The 17,114-nt window shown below is 44.9% G+C and overlaps 1 protein-coding gene across 7 annotated transcripts in view; it reads right to left on the bottom strand.

Moving 5' to 3' along the window:
- Su(var)2-10 (E3 SUMO-protein ligase Su(var)2-10) overlaps positions 1-17,114 on the bottom strand; it is a 128,277-nt gene that overhangs the window by 47,814 nt on the left and 63,349 nt on the right. For all 7 annotated transcript variants that reach the window (XR_012894644.1, XR_012894643.1, XM_075891306.1 and 4 more), the window contains 5 exons: positions 14,794-14,899; positions 14,218-14,291; positions 11,721-11,881; positions 7,843-8,009; positions 4,727-4,888 (listed from right to left, as the gene is read on the bottom strand). Coding sequence is in view for 5 of the 7 variants with exons in the window: in XM_075891306.1 (XP_075747421.1) it covers positions 4,727-4,888; positions 7,843-8,009; positions 11,721-11,881; positions 14,218-14,291; positions 14,794-14,899 (670 nt within the window). In the remaining 2 variants the exon portion in view is untranslated. The remainder of the gene's footprint in view (positions 1-4,726; positions 4,889-7,842; positions 8,010-11,720; positions 11,882-14,217; positions 14,292-14,793; positions 14,900-17,114) is intronic.

Here is a 17,114-nt window from a genome sequence, read left to right as displayed (position 1 = left end):
CAAAACCAATGCCTACATGCCGTAGAAAACCCCGTATAGATAGTGGTTTTTTTTCTAAATATTGTGGTGTGAAATTTCTACCCCATCTTATACATAGATCCCAAGAACATTAGTCCAAATTCACAGTTTTAGTTTTGACATTGTTCAATGCTATGATCATCATCAGGCTTCTGCGTTATGTTGTGTTAGTCTGTGGGGTCTCGAAAAGAGCACACTCTCAGAAAACACAGACACAGCAGACGAGGTTGATACAAACCCAAGATCATTGATATCATTATATTACATTGGCGATTTCGTCAGCCAAATCCTATACATCAGCCAAACATTCCTATACATGCAATCAACATAACAAATAAGGTAACACGAAGACAGAATCGCGAACGCTCGACTCACCATTAAGGCCCACAGGCTAAGGCACGCAGTGCCGTCCCCATAGGCCCATCACGAGAGACGATCGCTCGGGTCAGCCGCCCCACGCCTAAGAGACTTGGCAATATTTTCTGCCCGGCCACCCAGCCTCGCTACCAGGCATCAATTCTGGCACTAGCACATTAACGATAATGATGGTGAAGATCACGTGCAAACGCTGCGCCGCCTACCACTCAGTGGCCGCTAACCCTTAACTATGGCCTATTTGCGAGACACGTGTGCCACGAGACGCAAATGACTTTACAAGGGGCAATAGCACCCCCCAAGTCTTACATGCAACATAAACCATTGATATTACTTAATGAACTTCACAACAGCTAGAATTATATGCCAAGACAGGACCATGAAACCAGTATTCAGCTGTTTTCAAAAGAAGAGTGAAGAGTGAAACAGAGGTAGCTGTGCTGTGGGGCAGCAGCTTGGCATAAACAAGTGAAGCATTCACAGCTGGGAGAAACAGAAAGAAGTCCTCTTTACGTGCAGCAGCTTAAAAGGCTTCCGGGGCTGAAAATGATGTTTTTTTACATTGAACAGGAAAGAACAGACTTCGTTTTGAAGTAACGGAGCATTGCTGAGGCTCCCACAGACACTCATGCTCACAGCAATTCGGTGTCACCTGGTTGACTCTGTGAAGCTACACCTGCACGACTCCGACACAGAGCTCCTCCTCATCCTGCAATAACATCCCAGCTGCAGACTCTTGGTGCATGCCTAAATAAACCATTTAAGAACCCCATCAAGCGCCTGTATATGGAGTGGATGCGGTTTGGAGAAGCTGGAAGTTACCCCTGCCAGATGGCTGCGATGCTGTGCACATGGAACACAGCAGCTCGCCGCTCGAATCTTGTATTTCTTGGTATTGCTGACTGCGAGCGCGAAACATGACAGCAATCAGAAGATAAAGTCATTGAGGTCGTCTGCACTACGAAGCTGAACATCAGAATAAGTTCCACAGATATTGAGCGGGCTCTTAGAACTGGCAAGTACCATGCTTCTAAAAACAGACCAGTTATTGCTAAACTGACCTGCTGCCTCATCAAGAAGCAGCAGGTCCCTTCAAATGCTAAACAACTTAAAGGCTCAAATCTAAGTGTTTCAGAGGATTTCAGAAGCCGTTTCAACTACACTACAACCTCAAATGTGATAACAAGTATGATAACGAAACAGAAAGCGTTATATCTACTTCATAGCTACCTGCTATCTCATCTACGAACCCACCCTTCGCTCTTTATCCTTTCTTTACACTGACGTAAGAAGCATGTTGTCGAAGCGTGACGAGCTTCATAATCTGCTCGCGAGCACCGACTGCAAACTTGTACGAACTGAAACATGGCTCAATTCAACCATCGAAGATACAGAGCTCAGTTCAATCTTTCCAGAGTTCAACATCTTTAGACATGACCGTGAGAGTAAAAGAGGCGGTGGGGTTCTCATAGCTTTCCATCATAGCCTCTCCTGCAAGATCATTAACATTACATCACCACTCGAAATTTTGTTTGTGTTATGTACTAATCTGTACCCCCAAACCGTTATCGGTGTATGCTATCGGCCACCTGATGCAGATGCCTCTTTCTCGATTCGTTTTCACGAAGCTTTGCAAAAAATAACATTACCTTTTGCAATAAACTTGCTTGGTCGGTTAACATCTCTAACATCCCAAATTCGGCTAATGGCACGCTTGGCTATTTGCGTCGTAACCTGCACGTTGTTCTTCCCCCGGTAAAACTACTAGCATGCTTAACACTGCTTCGGCCAAAATTTGAATAAGCTTGCTCAGTTAGGGACCCACATCAAACTAACCTCTCATTTGCGCTGGAATGCCTACAAAATTGTGTGGCAAGGTTTGTTCTTTCAGACTATTGTTATCATACCAGTGTCACCTAACTGAAACCATGTCTTCATTTTCTAACCCTTGAGCAGCGCCGCTTAACTTCCAGATTATGTCTTTTTATTAAGTTCTGTCACCTTTTATGTCAACAGGCTAATATCGAACCCTTGCATCGTTCTTCACACCATCATGACCACCCTAAAGTAGTTTATACCCCAGCAGCCCGCACTACCACTAGCACGAACTCATTTTTTGTTCAGACTGCAAAGGACTAGAATCGTCTTCCTGACGATGTGGTGCACCACTCCAGCCATACATCCTTCAAGGCATCTATACAAACCACCATGTAATAGTTACACCTACTCCTCATGTAATACCCCTTACGGGGCATTTGAAGTACTAATAAATAAATAAATAAATAAATAAATAAATAAATAAATAAATAAATAAATAAACAAATAAATAAACAAATGGCCGAGGCTTGCGTTTCCATTCCTGGGGAACTAGTCTCAAGGTGTCCACTTTGGCCTCCTCTGATTGGCAGGAGCTGGCAAGCAGCACGCCGCCTGTTTCCAGTCTTTTTTCTTTAACGTCACTTTGATGCCCCGTAGCTTTCACAACTCTCAATGCAAGTGAGAAAAAATGTGTTAGCCACAAGGAATGCTGCCCCCAGAAATCCGCTTTTGGTCACACATCTACGAGGCCGTGCATGGACTCCAATTCCATTAGTTTACCCTTGAATCAGGTAGCCGCCTGTCTGATGCCCCTGGAAGGTCGTTACACATTTCCTGCATCGCTCTTCAAACATTTCAACACAATCATACGCACGTTCAGAGCAGTCAAATTCCTTTACAAGTCCTATTGCTGTACATTTTGTCCATTAAGTTTCTTTTCATGCCGAGAATGTGCTGGCGGGTTCAATACGTGGTTAAGAGTGCCATAATAGCACGACTCAGGTCTTTTTTTTTTTTTTTTTGCTATCTGAACGCGCTCGGCCGAAGTGAACATGTCCACTAAAATCAGACACCACGAGAATCGCACCCCAGAGGCACCATCAGCGCTCATTTGCCATGCCGCCGCTACCAAGAAATGCCAAATTTCAAACGCCTTTGATGGCACTGAAGATGAGGTGCCATTGGGAGGACATCTTTGACAAAGAAGAACGGCACCAGACAAAGGAAAAGGTACAGTCTGCTCATGATAATTCGAAGTCGCATAATTGGATCTTCTACTCAGAGTCAACAAGTGGTTGCGTCAGTCTTGCATGCAGCCCTTTAAAAAAATTCTCAATAATTAAATTTGAACTGAAAAGCTCGTAATTAGGTTAATTAAAAAGTACTTTCAACAAGTGGTTGCGTCAGTCTTGCATGCAGCCCTTTAAAAAAATTCTCAATAATTAAATTTGAACTGAAAAGCTCGTAATTAAGTTTAATTAAAAAGTACTTTTTCAATCAAGAGCCTTGCGGCAACCACAATATTTCAATACAATAGGAGAATATTCCAAGTGCCAAAACAGCTGTCAGACCACGCTGTTCTCGCCAACGCAAACTGTCTTCAGCTCACTGTTGTTGCCATTGCCGCTACCTGCAACGGCACAGCTCGTGAAGTGGCAATGCTATTTATTGAACGCCGGGCCATCACATCAATTGCATCGGCTAACTAGGTCTTTCTTGGTCACTTGTCAATTGCTTCGGTCGCACGCTGGGTTCATTCCGCACAGTTTCCAAGTGCTGCGGTTGACCGGGAAGGAACACCCAAGCAAGTCATCACACGAAAGTAAGGCATTAGGCCTTACTTATGAATTCACTTAACACGCAAAATTTTGCTATTCGCACAGCTCTAAGTTTTACTATACCTAACCTCATAATTCGTTGGTCTTCAAATGACAACCTGGTACCCCCAATGTTTGCCATGACATGGTAATAATATTACTAACGCTCGATTAGACAGACTACTTCTTTAAAAAAATGCTTCGTTTATTTTGACGCAAGCATAACATTTGCAGCGACAGCTGCAAACTTTTACTATTCAAATTTAAAATGCTGCTATCACCACCACAAAACATAGCTGCACAGTACATAGGTTCTGGTATTAAAAAAATAGATGTATAAAAAGAGGACAGCTGCCTCTTGTACTACTTGGTCAGCTTTGCTATCAGTGTTGGGGTTAGGTTAGCAAAAGCGCACACCAAGATGGCACCCGCTAAAAGACAGAACATCGTCCTCTATTTGGCACGAATGGTTCAAGTTGAGCAGCACCACTAGGGACTACTAATAACTGGTTTCGACAGAAAGAATTTGTTTATTGGAGTGCAAAAGCACTGATGTGCTCCAGTGTAAGTAAAAAAAATAACAAATCAAACCGAACTTAATATGCCTTCTTAGTGTCCTTTTTGAACACGACGGAAGCTAATACAAATCCAAAACAGTGGCACTAGCTTTCAGTGCAACGAACACTGAGAGTGCCCACCTGACGCCATGCCAGAGACCAGCGGTGGTGGTGCACCCAAGTGGGATCCAGGTGTAGGCACCGAACTGCGACCATCATCATCCTCATCACTGCTGCACGCCGTCAAGTCTATGACCACAACACGAGGCTTTTTGTTCGGCCGACCCTGTGGTTCCCTCGATGCTGCGGCAGAGACGAGACATAACACGCTTCAAGACACCCGTGCATTACATTTGAAGATCACCGTGATCGCACTACTTTTTCCGCTGTGCTGCCCGTGCACAAGCCCGAACAATTACGATCCCCAGCATTGGCTTGAGCTTCAATACAAAACACAAAAAAGAAAAAGAAAAAAAGAAAGCATTCTTGAGCAAGTATGCTTTGCAATGATGACTACTCCCAAAAGTGGCAAACTGGCAAATGAAAGGGAAAGCAACAGCATAGACTACACAGAGCTCTTTCTTTTTTCTCTCCATAGCATACCATTCCATTTCCATTCAACATCAGTTCCATATCTAATCCTTATACATGGGCAATATTAGAAACCATGTAGCTTTTTTTTAGTAAGGTGAATAAAAGAAATAGATGTACAGTTAAACCTAGTTATAACGAAATTGGAGGGCTGCCGCTATTTGCTCGTTATAAGCAATATTTTGTTATAGCCGTAGCGGGCATTTACCGCAAATATTATGCACTGTACTTACCCCCAAAAAATAGCGGGCGAAATAGCATCCCGCCGCACGGTGGTATGCAACAAAGTAACCGCATTCCCATATAAAAAGGAAAAAGTCATGCACCTGTTTTAATGCACTTCAAAATACACAGCTTGCATTTCAGGCAGACTTAGCTGCAAAGAAGTCCGTAATTAGACGTTGATGCATCTTCCCGATGCGAACGATGGCTCGCTCAGCTGCGGCCGCAATGTTCAAGCCATCTTCGCCGCCCTCGTGAGCGCCGAAGTAGTGGCGCAGTATGTCCACTGCGTCTAATGCCTCCGACGCCGTCGGCACGTTTGTCTCCTGTTCGTCGACAGAGTCATCGTCACTGGTTTCGTTACGATCACTGACAGCGCACACAATACCGTCATCCAGGAGCTGCTCCGTTGCCACCACTTCCGAGTCCGCACTCACATAGTCGCAAAACGACTCGATGTCAGGCACGACACCGGCGTCGCGAAGTGCCGTCCATGATGCAGCGACTTCGTCTGATGTGGCAAAACCGTCCGACACAGTGGGCTCGTCCGATGGTTCATGGCTGGCCTCTGGTGAGGCGGCAAATGAGGCATGTTGAAAGCAGTTTGTGATCGTGGTCGCCGTCACACTCATCCACGCCGCCTGAAGCATTTCGAGCGCAGCGTACAAGTCAACATCGGTGTCTCGCTTCATCCTCATGTTGAGCAGGAGCTTGTCTATCACACGGTTGCGGTAACCTGCCTTCAGCGACATAATCATGCCTTGGTCAAGTGGCTGTATTTTTGCTGTGCAGTTGGCAGGAAGGAACAGCAGCTCGATGTTTTGAAGCACGGCAGCGGTATGGTGGGCGGTGCAGTTATCTAAAACAAGGCACATCTTGCGGTTCCCCTTTGCCAGCTTCTCGTCCCATTCGCAAAGACATTTTGAAAAATCTCCCTGGTCATCCAGGCTTTGCGATTGACTACGTATTTGACTGGGAGCTGCTAAAGCAACGAGGGGATGCACTTTTGCCAATTACGAAAATTGGCAGCTTCTCAGAGCCGGTCATGTTTGCACAAAGTAGCGCAGTGATCCGCAACTTACTTTGTTTGTCGCCATGGCACGGCTCGCCTTTGAGGGCTAACATCTTGTGCGGCAACATCTTGAAAAAGAGAGCGGTTTCGTCCGCATTAAAAATATCCTCCGTGCTGTATTTTTCTAGCAGCCGCACGATGTTTTCTTTCGCCCACTTGGTAGCCTCTGCTTCGTCAACAGATTGCGATTCGCCGCAGACCGCTCTCCCGACAATGTCGTGGCGCTCCTTGAAGCGTTGGAGCCAACCCGAACTTGCTACGAAGTTGTCATAGCCCATGATGCAGGCAAAGTCTCTCGCTTTTCTTTTCAGCAAGGCGCCGCTCACCGGCAGATTCACGGCCCGCGTATCCAAGAACCATTTAGAAACAGCCCTTTCGACCGCATCAAAGGCAGGTGCCCTCATCCTCTTAGCGCTTCCTTTCACGCCACGTGCAACAGCGTCGATGATGGACTCCTGCTTGCTTAAGATGGTTGACAGTGTGCTTGTCGATACGCCAAAGTCTCTTGCCACGTTGCCTTTCTTGGTCCCCGATTCGACGGCTCTTATCATAGCCGCCTTCTGATCTAGCGTTATGCACTTTCACTTCCCGCCTGGCGCATTCATGTTGCTGGAATCACGAGCGCAGCACGATAAAAGATAAGGCGGAAGCGGTCGAAAAAGAGAAGAAAGCCGCACGCAAAAGCAACGCGGCTCACGTCGGTGAGCGACAACACTTGCAGAGAAAGTGGCTGTGAAGAGGAAGGGGCAGAAGGGGCGCTCTGTTGCGCTGCCCTCTAGGAACCGGTTACTCAAGGCGAAGGGGGTATGTAAGATTAGGAAGCGCGCCTCAGTGCCATGAGAAAGGGGAGAGGGAGAATATAAAGAAGACACAAAAGAAAAGAAAAGGGCGAGAGGTTCGCGAAGCTGCGGAGTGCTCCGCTGTCGGTGGTAGCCAAGCGGCGCACGTGCAGCGACCTCTCCTCCGGGAACAGCGCGTGCCCGTCTGCTTTGCACACGTTGCTGGAAGGCGCGTGGCGGGAGTTTTGAACTGCTAAATACAGTTCTCGCGTTGCGCACCGTCTCAAATTCGCGTTGTGCACTGTCGTGACATCGGCTCAAAATTTTACTTCCTAACAAAATTTGTTCGTAACAGGCAAATTTTGCCTCGTTAGAACGAGGTTTTGAATACATTGGTTTGTATGGGGACTTTCAAGGGGAATTAGGATTTGCTCGTCATATCCATTATTTTGTTATAGCCCGTCACATTATAACGAGGTTCAACTGTATATGATGCATTAACACAAGCGTGCTTAGAGTGAAGGAACTTCACCCAAACATAGCAACCAAGTCATTTGAGTCTACTTAGCTGCAGAGAGAGAACTCATGCTTACATGATGAAGGGGCAGAGCTTCTGGAGGTAGATGCCATTGCCGATGAACTGGGACTGCTGATGACATGGGTCTCCTTCTTCGGTACCAAGGGAGACCAAGAGCCATCCTCATGGAACTGTACTTCAGTACAATCACTGGGTGCCTTCATTGAAATCTCCATGAATAACCTGCAAGCACCCAAACCAACACTTAGATCAAACAGTGAGTGCAGAAGTGATCCAAGCAAATGCGAATTGCACAATAGCATACCTGCCAAGTTCAAGGATTCTGAATCCAGGAGATTTCCGCAACGGGGGAGGGGGGGAGTGCGCTGAATTATTTGCTTCTATTTTTTGTTGGCACCAAAAAAAACCAAGGACAAACAGAAACATCACGAAAAACAAGAAGGGAAGGGGGGTCTCAATCGGTCTTATAGTGGCTTGGAGTGGCCGCACACACGAGGGTAGGGTTTCCCGGCCACTAAGGTGAGAGTCCCAAAGGATCAACACAGCTAGCAGAATCTATTTCGGTCAAAACAACTCGCGTGTGTCTTCCTAGGACACACATGAACGGATGGGACGGTGGAGCTGGCTGCCGCAAAAGCGCGGGTCAAAGCTTCGCTCACTACTAGATTCTTTTCACAGTAACACCAAAACGCGTCTGGCCCCTTTTCATTTTGAGGGCAATTATACTGACAGCGATTTATCGTATATGTAAATTTATCTATATATACATGAACACTCAAGAAATAAAAAAAGTCACCCGCGCTTGGCGCCCACCTTGTGATGCGCCGACGTGCGCGTATCTCTCACGTGTACTTTGCCTTGCGGAGGCGTAGATGCTTGCGCGGGCGCTCATATCCTTTGGTGGGGAGAATCGTGTGCCTTCGGCTTTCATAAGAACAATTGCGTCAGTTGCCGGGCCCACAAAGGTCACTTCGGTCTCAACACAGGCTCAGTTTGCGAAAAGCGTGTGCTTTTCTTACACAGCGAGGTATAACAACTGGGACACTTGTTCGTTTGAACTCATCGGTACCTGTGATTAGGTATCATGCATCGTTCTTATTTACACAGTGCATTACGTGTCGAGCGGTAAACGTTAGTTCGCTCTTGTTCTGTGTGTATCGTTTTCGTGCGTTATTTATGCGTAAGCAGCATGCTGCACGTTTCGATCTGCTTGCCGTTCTCAGTGTGTGCTGTCGCATTCATTGCTTCGCCCTAGCAGCGAAACTGCGACTTTTTTTTTACGTACTGACTGCCTTTAATCGCGGGCCCTCGGAACTCGTAAATCGGTATAGCATCGCCGCGACCGCGGTTTAGGGCGCGGCGGTTGAGGCAAACAGTGTAGTTCCTTTAACAATCTCAGTACGCATGACTGCACGCGCGTGTTCAAAACTAAATTGTTTTATACCATCTACGATAGCATCTGCCGCAGTTTTGTCCACAGTTTCCGGAAAGCAGCGTTGCTTTGACTGGTTGAGCGCACACTTTTGTGGTTCCGTCAGTTACGTCGTAGCCATGCACGATTGTGTCAAGAGCGACCGAGGTCGCACGCATACTTCCCAAGCTTCGAGTACGCTGCTCCCTGCCTTCGTTCGACGGTTTCCGCATCAAATTTCGTATCACCTGCCGCAATTAGGAAATGTGCTCGGAACATTCGAATTCATAGGCCCAATGGAATTTGGCTGGGGAATTTCACAAATTCGTATCTGCCGCGGTTTCGCATCACTGAAATTCTACTGTACGTTTAGGCTCGAAAATACTGGAGCACACTGAGATGCGCTTTTGTCAATACGGCCAAACACGCACAGAAATTTCGATTTCCGGGAGATATTCATGACAACCGTACAAACGGATGAGACAGTCAAAATTCGGGAGTCTCCCGGATTGGAGGTATGCGATAGCAACTTCAAGCGAGCCTTAGCTTTCCTGCTGCTTTCCCATTACCGCTTCCATGTATTGCAGGTATCACCCATACCCCAAGTATAGCAGAACCTTGACAGAAATGAAGAAACAATGGAAAAGTTTAGGCCAGTGGACTTTAGAGATAAACAAGACCACAAAGACAAAGCCTGTTGGCCTCGCAACAGTACAAAACCTTTTCAAGTGTTGGCGGTGACATTTAATGAGTTTGGCGCAGCTTGGCGCTCGGCCTTCCGCCAGGAACAGGTAGCAGCTTTGTTTGGTAAAAATGTAGTGCTTGGCACAGCGTGATCCAAACCTAATGTGATTCGAAGCCTGCGACTTGGGTCTATAAACGATTCCATAAAATAAACTAACCCCACAAGCATATACAGCATAAAGAAATTGGAACAATTTTACTTTAAAAGCCGAATGGTATGTATAGTGAAAAAGTGCATAATCATGCTTTCAGCAGGAGCCTACAGTATACACCTCACTTACTTTCACATGAGAAAAATGTCTTGATTAAGCTCCCTGCAAGCGTGCTTGTAGCAATTAGCTAAGGAGTGTTCAACAAAGGCTCTAAAAGGCCACTCTTCTGGCTTTCGTTGTCACTGTGCTGCGCGGTATGTGCAGGCCTGGTGTTCTTTTTCCCTTTTTTGATGACACCTACACAAAAAAACTTACCATATTTACTCGCGTAATGAATGCACTTTTTTTCTAAAAAAATTTGGGCAATGTTGGGGGTTGCGTTTATTACGTGGGGTATATTTTATGAAAACTTTTTTGGGAGAAGAAAAAAATGCAGTAATGCAAAAAAATAGGTTAGTTTACTCAATGTTTAACAATTTACATACGGGTACACTGTTTGGAAACAGCTCATTTGTTGCACATTACTAATTTTCTGTAATTGATGGCACTATCTTCTGCAGGCTGTCCCTGGGCTGCCCTCTTTTCTCCCAACAGTGGTATCTGCTTGTGATCTCGAGGGGCACCCAAGAGCGTGCAAAGAAAGTTGGCTGAAAAAGGGGGGGGGGGGGTCGCAGGAAGTTTGGTGACCTTCACTCGCTGGCTGTGTGGTATCAGCTGCGATACTGTACTCTCCTTGTAAACTGGCTGTGGCGCACAGGTAAGACCAGGGACCTGCCGGGCACAGATCGAAAGTAAAGCAAGACACACAGCAAGGTCGAGGAAGGATTGAGCCCGGGCGGTTGAGGGGCATTGGCAAAGTAATAAAGAACTGAATAGAGCGAACGGGTGAGGAGGCGCCAGGTGTCAGTTAGTGGGACTGCTGCGGATGAATGTAGGGGATGCATTTATAACAGCAGGCGGCAATGGGCGAAGGGGAGCATAGGTGATTGAGGGGGGTTGGCAAAGTAATCAAAAACGGAAGAGATCCAATGATCTAATGGGTGAGGAGGCACCAGGTGTCCGTTGGTGGGACTACAGCGGATAAATGTAAAGGGTGCGTTTATTAAGCAGGGGGGGGGGGGAATAAGAATTTTTACGACAGTAGTTGGGGGGGGGGGATACATTTATTGTGCGAGTGCATTCATTACGCAACTAAATATGGTACTTAATTTTTTTCAGGTACTTCGTTTTTTGTGTTTTTTAGGATATGTGAAGCCCTGCACAAAACCTTTACAAGACGTGAAAAATACATAGCAATGACATTTAGCAGAAAAAATTTTAGCTGAGACTCACTGTAAAAATAGTTGCAGTCATGACAGCTGACATAGCAAGAATGGCGGTTTAAAGAGAGAGCAGGCAACACTGCATTGAAATCTCTTTCAGCAACAGGCTGGAAACCGGGACTGCAGGAGTGTCGCACCATTCTCCCCGTGACTAAGGCAGTTATGGCAACCCAGTCTCTCAAGGGCCAGTGCAGTTCCTCAAAACATACAGTCACTGCAATCCATTTCAACAGCACTGGGTGCGAGTCTAGCCATCCTCGCCATGGCCAAAAAAAAAAAAGTAAATGCACACAAAGCCACGCACCCATCAATCACCAATGACGAGAAGGTGGCTGGCCGGTCACACACTGGACAGATCCATGTTGGCTTCTTCTCATTCATTTGCAAATAGAGCGAGGCATCAAAGCACTGTAGGTGTGGACACGTTATCGCTCGACATGGAATGCCCATCCGCATCTTCCCCAGCTGCATTGCAAAAACAACAGAGAAATATTTAAGATGAAGCACTTACCCAAGGCCGAGCTCTTCACACAGAGAGAGAAAGTGTGTTTGTGTGTGTGCGTGTGTGTGCGTACATGTGTGTGTGTGAGTGAATGAGCACTAAGACTTCCACGAGAAAGACTTGCGCAGGCAACCTTTCTGGGGCAGCCATATAAAGAAAAATTTCCTTAGTTATCTTTCTCCTTTCCATTCCAGCACTGCCAGACCAATTCGAACCCCTTCATAAGAGACACTGATGTAAGAAACAACTGCTTGTAAAAGACACAAATAAGGCTTGGCAAGAAAATACGTACGTGATACCCCGTAAGAGAGAGCTTATATAAAAAAGTCAAGATTTGCTGCCCCGTGCATGCCTCTTAAAGAGAGGTTGCCACAGCATTGCAACATGGCAATGCTGTTCTTCTGAGCTTTACAGCAACCTCAGGGGTGGAAGTTGGCTTCAGTCTTATGGAGCAGTTCAGAAAGCAGGAATAATGCTGTTTTGGAGCAGCTTAGAAGTGGTAAAATGGGAGTTTACGAGCAGCTTTGGAGCATCAAAGTGTGTGTTTTGTAGCAATGCAAGTTAGTTTTGATCACAGATGTATGGCTTCAGACATGTCATTTTCATTTCTTTCAGGACATGTCAGGATTTACAGTGGTTTAGAATATACACCTAACACTGAAGAAACAGCCAGACTTACATAAAATTATATACACACTCATAAAAAAAAGTTATATATAAACCCATAAAAAAAGCCACATCTGCCACGAAAATCATCTTTTATACAGTCGAACCTCGCTACAACGAAACTGAAAGGGTGCAAAAAAAAATTTCATTGTAGCGAAAATTTCGTTGTAGTGAAATCGCAAAAAATATAGCCAATCTCTCACCAAAGCTCATCAAAATTTCCTTAAGCTATCCCTGTTGCCAGTCGGTGCAAATAGCCCTGTTGACTGCACCACTCTCACTTGAGATCGCTTTGAAGGCTAGGCCATGGCGTGTTTTGAAGTGGCTGAACCATCTGTCGCTTAGGACAAAGTTCTTAACACCCATTTTCACGGCAATCTCTCAAGCTCTCTGCTGGAGAATTGGTCCGTTTATGGCTAAATTGGAACACCGTGCACGCTTGAACCATAGAAAAAGAACTTTTCTAGTTGTTCATAAGGCATCATCCGCATCCGTTTAGATGGAAAGGTTCCGTTCTTAAGAGTGCCTTCAATCTTTTCTCTGTCTTTCCAGATCCACGACAGTATCGATTTCGGGGTGTGTTTTTTTTCCCACCTCTATCTTGGGCAGGCCCCTTCAATCGAGCTCCTGAAAAATTTGCAGCTTTTTTTCAAGTGAGAGTGTATGGTGCCGCCGTTTCCTTTCCATTAGGCTGAAATAACACCGTGATCAACCACATTTCGCCGCACAAATAGGCCTAACACACAACTTACTCGCTGGCTTGACTCCCACAGCAACGAGAATGGCTACTGAATTGGCTTGTCTCAAAGTGTTGCCGTGGTTGTGAGACTACCTCTGGCACGAGCGAGTCTATGCTGTGTTTAGAGTTTGTGCCGTTAAACCGTAGGTGACCAATAAGCACTGTTTCGATTAACCGATGAATTTTACTGCGAAACACATAGAAATCCAGCCATATAAGCCCATTTAGTTCCGTCAATGGGGCATTTTCGATAAAGCGAGTTTCGTTTATTGAGAGTCCACTGTATTATAAACTAATACTGGCACGATGTACAATGTCTAGACTCACAGATGGCACACAGTTTTGAACAATTATTTCTTGCGCTCCCAGAAGTATTGGGAGGCAAGGGCTAATATGTTTAGCTTACACTACCCACACCAATGCCCATCAGCAGTCAAGATGAATGTGAAACACGGCAGCGCATATATTGGGAGTCCACTATAACTATTCACACAAGCCTAGTAATGATGATGACTATAGGAGCTGAAATTAGGCACGGAACGTCACAGATGACGGCACTAAAGAATGCAGGGAATCGGTTTCAGCGCAATGTCGTGTTTTGGAACAGGATGGCGCTGTCGGAGCCTGGGACAATTGGCGCAGCACCTTCACCTTTTCAATATTTGTCTAAGACATTCCTTTGGCAGTGTCAAGATTACCATGCATTGCTGTGTAATTTCTAGGCCAGTGGTGACACCTGCATATCACTTGTGCTAGTGCAAGCTGTGCAGAATTATATAGCTGTTCAAAACACAACCACAGCCATACATTCTAAATTATAATCATCCTGATTGAGATTAGGGCCCACCTAACAGGCGGCTACACTGTCCTCCACATCTTGGCCCTCGCACTCACCGGACAGATTAAGGACCCACGCAGACTCGTCGTTGCGATCTCCGAGTCAGGATCATGCTGCAGCTTTTCTTTGACTGCAAAAAGAGATCACAGAGACAGATCGGTACACGTCAAATCCAGCTACTGCATCTTCATACTTTGCATGACCACACAATGCTGTCATAACTGGTCAAGGTCACAAATAATTGCTGATATGAGAGCGAACGTATCCCGTACCTTCTTTATACAAGCAGTGTCATAAAAATGAATATAAGCACGGCACCTATTCAATGCCGCTGTCACCTGCCCTACTTCCCCTACCCTTCTCTCAAAACAATGCCAAAACGCAAGCTATGGTGACCCTAAGCTTGTATCAGCATTTGCCCACAATCGAATAAATAAAATCGTAACAGGATGCCTGTGAGCTACTAACTTCGGTACAATGAGCTGTGCATGCACAATGAAAATCACATGAACCGGTAAAAATTTAGTTTAACGATGGTGGGCAGACAGTCACGCTCTTTTTTTTCCCCCTGGCTGGCTTTCGTGAGAAATGTAACGGTAGTAACAACAATCAACACCAAGAGCAACACTCACTCATGGCTCTCGTGTGGTCGGGATTCCTCATGCCTGTTGCCTTTAGCCGCTGGAGGAGAGTTGCTGCTGACAACTTTCGCACAAGGTACACACCCAGGGCATAGGCCTAAAAAGAGGCAAACATGGAATTCGTGTGGGAGATGGGCAGAAAAAGAGAAAGAAAAAAAAGTTGACTACCCTGCTGCATTACAGTGGCATTTCAATATGTTTAGTAAGGACTCGCAAAAATTTCATATGATGGAGAAGGCAGGAGTTAGTCTACGGCAGACCAAAGCTTCAAAACTCAACACAACACACACACAGGGATGGAACAAGGTACATGGGCTAGGGAGCAGTCCTTACCCTGAATGTGAAAGTGTCAACCATCGAGACAATCAGCGCCGTATAACGCAGAACAGTGGCAAAAGGAACGAAAACATGAGCTTGCACTTGATGAGCATTTCACTGCAAGGGGGAAGCAATGAGTCCGATAGCAGAAAATCGTGCTGCTGTACTATTTTAAGGGGGAGGTGGCGTTAAAAAATAACTTTTTCATTTTTTGACCTAGAGCAATGAAACTTGGAGTGCGTTCTCATAAGTGTCTTGAATACGGAAATATGAAGTTTCATCACGATACCTTGAGTAGTTGTCAAGTTACATCAAGCTACGTAGTTTGATTTATATAGTCTGCTCGTGGAAAGCCTAGCGCAGCAACAAAACATGCCAGAAATCTCAAAATGGTGTTGATCTTTACTCAAAAAAAAGACTATTGGGTATGACAATCTCAGAATTTCTTTTATCACTACTCTTTTTTTTTTTATAGAGATCATCATGGCTGCCTACACACATTGTCAGAAACAATGTCATGTAGAAGTCATCTTCTAGAAAACAAACTGAGCCATAAACAAGAATTATAAGATTTTCAGATCCTCAAGAAATGTTTTGGAATTCAGAAACAAAAATGCATCGAAATCCATACAGTCATTTCCGTGCTACACTTTCCACGAGCAATGCATAATGTCCACAACACACTTGTGAGAAAAAGCCTGTCAAAGTTTTCGCAAGGCTTTTTTCGATGAACTTTCTTGTTTCCCGTTGGATATTGATGAAAATTGGCACAGACACTAACAATGACCTCACAGTGCTTCCATAAAATTTTTGAGGCGATACCGAAAATACTTCACGAGAAACAAATTATTTCTTCATTGAACCTCGTGGAGGGGCTGAGCATAATGTAAAAAAAAAAAACAGTATTGAGAAAACTGCATTGAAAGTTTTAACTTTTTTTTACGTCTCTAAGACACCTAAAAATTGTGATCTGAGGTTTGTCTTGCGGGGTTTGAATTCTCGGGCATCTGGTTTCTGACCAGTGTGCCTTGGTTGCCTTTCCCCCCCCCCCCCCTCCCCCATAACCTTCTTTTCATGATTTACAAAGAACAAGTATGGATTTTAAACCAAGTTCTTTATATGAAGGAGTGGTGTGATAGGCATGACAGAAAAGATTATAATTTAATAAAACCATACACTGAAATGATTATACATGTATTGTGCTGAAATCGTAATTAGCATAATTAAGTACTTGATTACAAAAAATCACTGAACACTTCTTTATTTGAAGAGAGGTTTATTGCATTAGAAAATTGGATCACACCATGACGGCCTATGCCTTCTTTCCAAATAACAAAGTTATGGGCAGTAGACTGGTGGCAAAGAAATATTTAGCAGTATAATTAATGACGCGAAGGGCATACAAAAATTCGTGCCCCTGATTCATACGTGCTCTTTTGCCACTCTAGCCCGTGAAACGCATAATCATACAGCCAGTCGCGGAAACTATAATCTACAAGGCTTTCATTGCCTCGGAACATTGTCGAACATTGCGATTTACAAAGGTTCGAAAAGGCTTTGCCAGAATATTTGTAACCGAATTGCTTGTTCCTTGTTGGTTGAATGTGTTCAATGTAATATATAAATATGTTCAATATGTACTATATCACTTCAAATCTTTTTTCTCTTTTTGATGACGTGTACGAGATGTATTCGAACATGTTTCTTTAATCCGAGACCTATGCGGAATGTATTCTGATATAGTTTTTGCTTTTTTTTTTTGTTATTTCCACATATGTTCTTTGTACATTCCAGATATGTAACCACAACTCCTGTCTTGGCCCTTGGGCTGACAGTATGAATAAATAAAATAAATAAAAATAAAACATTCACAGACATTTGTGGCGATATCAAGCACGGCTCCAAGCACGTCTAAATCGCACCACAAAAGCTTATTGACAGCACTCCATATGACCGTGGAGTGCGCGGCCGCGTGGACAGTGCAGCCGGCGCAT

This window comes from Rhipicephalus microplus, chromosome 1 (assembly GCF_043290135.1).
Source record: "Rhipicephalus microplus isolate Deutch F79 chromosome 1, USDA_Rmic, whole genome shotgun sequence".
Classification (NCBI taxonomy): domain Eukaryota; kingdom Metazoa; phylum Arthropoda; class Arachnida; order Ixodida; family Ixodidae; genus Rhipicephalus; species Rhipicephalus microplus.
Note: the sequence above shows the minus strand (reverse complement) of the source record. Positions and strands in the feature narration are given on the sequence as shown.